General features: G+C 19.8%; 1 protein-coding gene across 1 annotated transcript; it reads left to right on the forward strand.

The window, feature by feature from the left end:
* Window positions 1-1,479: 1,479 nt before the first annotated feature.
* Window positions 1,480-2,309, forward strand: EHI_108350 (uncharacterized protein; the record flags this gene model as incomplete). The annotated part of the gene is made up of 2 exons (XM_650412.2): window positions 1,480-1,696; window positions 1,750-2,309. The coding sequence occupies 2 exons, from the start codon at window positions 1,480-1,482 to the stop codon at window positions 2,307-2,309; spliced, it is 777 nt and encodes a 258-aa protein (XP_655504.2).
* Between the last annotated feature and the right edge of the window lie 1,879 nt (window positions 2,310-4,188).

Raw genomic sequence — 4,188 nt, forward strand, 5'->3', positions numbered from 1 at the left:
AAACTCATAAAGAAAAGAGGAAGTTAAGTGGAAATAAACGGGATATTATAAAAACAAATAAAAGTAATCAGTAAGTTAATGATGATTTATTTTTTGGTATATCATTGTTTTTATTGGAGTTGTAAGACTTAGAAAAGTTAAATAATGAGTTTAATTGTAATAACTCATTTTAACATTAGTTAATATTTATGTTATTTAGTTACATAAAATAAATGGTTATCAAAGACATCTGTCATTTTGGTTAAACAAAAATGGGAAGTTATTTGTAGTTTATGAAATATTCTATTGGTAATGGAATGAAAATTCTATGTATATCTCAAACTAACTTTAAAAGAAGGAAAAGATGAAACATTGAACAATAACATGAATTATTACTATTGAATATGATGAAATGAATGTGTATTTGTATGACAGAAATGGATGTGAAAGAGCTGATAGAAAGGAATATTTAAAAGATGTAGAAATGAAAATAAATGAAGAAATTATTGAAAACAATGAGAAGAATGTGAAAATTAGAAAAGAAAATATACAGAAGAAGAAATAATGAATAAACAAGAAAATAACTTCTCAGTGATAATGAAAGATAATATAAAAGAAGTAAAAACAGTGAGAAATAGAAAGAGAAGTATCTTCAGTAATCATATAAAATCAAGAAAAATGGTATTGAATAATTAAAATATAACGATTGTTATATTTATATCGTTAATAAACAAATACTTTGTTTTATTCAATATAACTCAAAAAACTAAGAGAATAAAAATAAAATAAAAGAGAAAGTATGAATAAAGAAATAATCATATGAATAATAGAATGTTATTACATACAATCAAAGAATGTTAAAGTTGTCAATTATTAATTGCAATTGAATTATCTATCTTCAAATTATTTTAATCATTTTCATTATTATTATTATTGTCATTCTTTAATCAAAATGTTCGTCTTCTGGTGTTAAATATTTGTATTTCATGTTTACTTATTATTTAATTATTTCAATTTACTGTATTAAATCGGTGTTCTCTCTTCATTCAAATTAACACATTTAATATATTCATTTATTACAAACACAAATAAAATTTGTCATGTATTGTTTTCTTTTTATGAACCAATTATTGTTGGTATAATATCTTTTTATCAATTTGTTGTTTATTAATAATAGTATGAATGATTATAGTTAAACACTCTATTTAATTTTATTCATTAAGAACAAATAACAAGCAAGAAGATGATTAATTTAATAATCAGCATAAAGTACAAATTCACAGTTTAGATACAAGATAAATTTTCAACATTTCATCGTTGAATATGAAAATGTGATGATTTTTCATTAATTTAATCATTCATTTTACAACATTATCTTTGATAATTCTGTTAATATTTTGTGATATTATATATTAAATGAAAAGACATTTCTATTTATCCTGGGTTGATTCATTAATTATAGAATGAATATAAAAGAAAGAAGAAAATAAAAAGAAAGAAATGCGAATCGAAGAAAGTAGTTTGAATGAAATTAAAAAAAGAATAATCATTCTTTGTGTTCCAACATTCTTGTTATTTGTTTCGGTTTTAATGAATCTTCCTAGAAATCCATTAAAAGAGATAATGATACAATGTGTTATGTATCTTGATTCAATTAAAGATTCATATTTATCAATGGTTGTATTTGTTATTTTGAATTTAATTGGATTAATTATTTGTTTGTTTTGATTTATCTCATTCAACACCAATTATCATATCATTAATTCATAGTTTTACCAATCACATTTTTAACATTAGCAGGTGGATTTATTTTTGGATATTCAAAAGGATTAGTATTAAATGTTATTTCACGATTTGTTGGTAGCGTTGTTCCTTATTGTATTGGAAGATATATTGCAAAAAGATACGTAATTGATTATCTCCAATCTCATCCAATGATTAATAATTTCATTTCTTTGTTAAATGATGATTCTACATATTTACTTTGTTTATACAGAATGTGTCCAATTATCCCTTTCACCATTTCAAATTACATCCTCTCCCCATTTGTTGATCCCTCTCATTTCTTCATTTCTACAATGATTGGTATAATTCCTTTAATTGTTATTCATACATACTTTGGAACTGTTGTTCATGATATTGTAGAAATCGTATCAACTCCATCATTCAACTTCACAATTATTAACATCATTGTTTTGATTGGAATGATTGTATTGACAGTTATATTCTTTGTTGTATTTTCAAGAAAAATCAATGAAATTGTTAGAAACCACAAAGAAACACCAAAGGAAGTTGTTTGGTTAATGAAAGAAGTGATTGTTAAAGAATAAACTGATAATATTTCATTATTCTGTTTGACTAACTATTCATATTTATTTCATTCATCTTTTATATTGGTTGATTTTCTCTTTCATTTTCTAATAAAAACAAAGTCAATAAAATCAAATGAAAGAATAATAATTGAATATTAACATAGATAATATGATAAAAACTAACAAACTTGTTAAACTATTGTTAAAAACAAACTATATTCAGTTATAAGAGTAGAAATATTCATTTACATTCAAATAATAAATAAAACATAAATATGAAAATAAATATCATTATGTGAATAAAAATAAATCTATAATAATAATAATAATCGTCTTTTATTTTAAATTAGCTGAAATAATATAATTTTCAAATCAGTATGTTTAATTATTTTATAGTATAATATATTATTATCATTGAGTTTTATATTTACAATATTTTAAAATAAATAACACTATATCATCAAATTAAATGAATCAATAGTCAATTTATTATTTATTTGAATTAATTCATCATTCAAATTATTGTATAGAAATTGTAGAATAAATTCATTTCAATTCTATTAATTCATGATATATTTATTTTTTTCTATAACCTTTCAGTTCATAATAACATATAATTGTATTAATTTGAAACATTGATAATATATGTAATAACAACTGTTATTAATCATTTTGTTTATTTTTAATTTATTCTTTTATTATTTTCATTTTCAAAATAGAGTGTTGATGGAGTTTTATCAAGTAATAATATTATTTGCTTTATAACTAATGCATTTTCATTATCATTTTTGTATAATGTCATTTTAAACACTTAGCATCAAGTTCAAAAATTGTGTGATGAAATAACAATATTAAACATCAATTCTTTTGTATTTATTCATATTTAATTCATCATGATAATTGATGATAATTTATTTCACTCGTATTTTATTTAATTATTTAATTAATGAATAAAATGAAACAATAAAATGGTGTAATAATTATGAGACAATGAAATAATAACAAAAATGATGAAATTAATATTTTAATAATGAAACAAGTTTATTTCAAATAACAATAAATGAAAATGATTTAATTTAGTAATGTTATACTAACTTCAATTATTAACTATTTATTATTATATGAGTGAAATATAAAAAGATAATAAAATGCATAGTTTTATTAAAATAACATATTATTCGATATTCAATACATTCATTCAAGTACATTTCATTTTAATTATTCAATTCAATTAATTATCAATATCATTCATTTATAATAATGATGAAATAATTCAAAACAACCATAATAAATCAAAATGAATATAACTAAAAATCATGAATAAATCGACCAACAAATGAATAGATAATTAATCATATAAAATCAAAACAATGAATGAATAAAACAAATAAAAATAACAGAATAAATAGATAGAAATAACAGATGAATATAACCAATTCAAAACTACAATATGTTTCATTACTATTCTTTTATGTTTATTTTGAATTATATAAATATGATGTTAAAAACATAATACAAACAACATAATTTCAACATAATCAATATAAAATACCAATAAATAATACCAAATAAATATCAAAATAATAAGAAGAAGAATAAAAATGATAAATAAATAATAAACAAATAGCAAATAATATCCATAATAAATCAAATTTACATAAAACTAAAATAATTAATAAACAAATCATAAAGAAATAACGAATTAATCATATTAATTAATAACAATATAAACATTCTAAATCATTTGTTTTTATATGTATAATCAACAATAATTAACAAATACAAATTCGTAACAAATACAATCAAAACAAATAACAAATAAAAAGAAGAAATTGAAATATAAAAATATATAGAAATGATTAAAAGAAATGACAATAAAACAACAAAATACAATAAA

The sequence above is a fragment of the Entamoeba histolytica genome, genomic scaffold (genome assembly GCF_000208925.1).
Source record: "Entamoeba histolytica HM-1:IMSS scf_1104750517931 genomic scaffold, whole genome shotgun sequence".
NCBI classification, from domain to species: domain Eukaryota; phylum Evosea; order Mastigamoebida; family Endamoebidae; genus Entamoeba; species Entamoeba histolytica.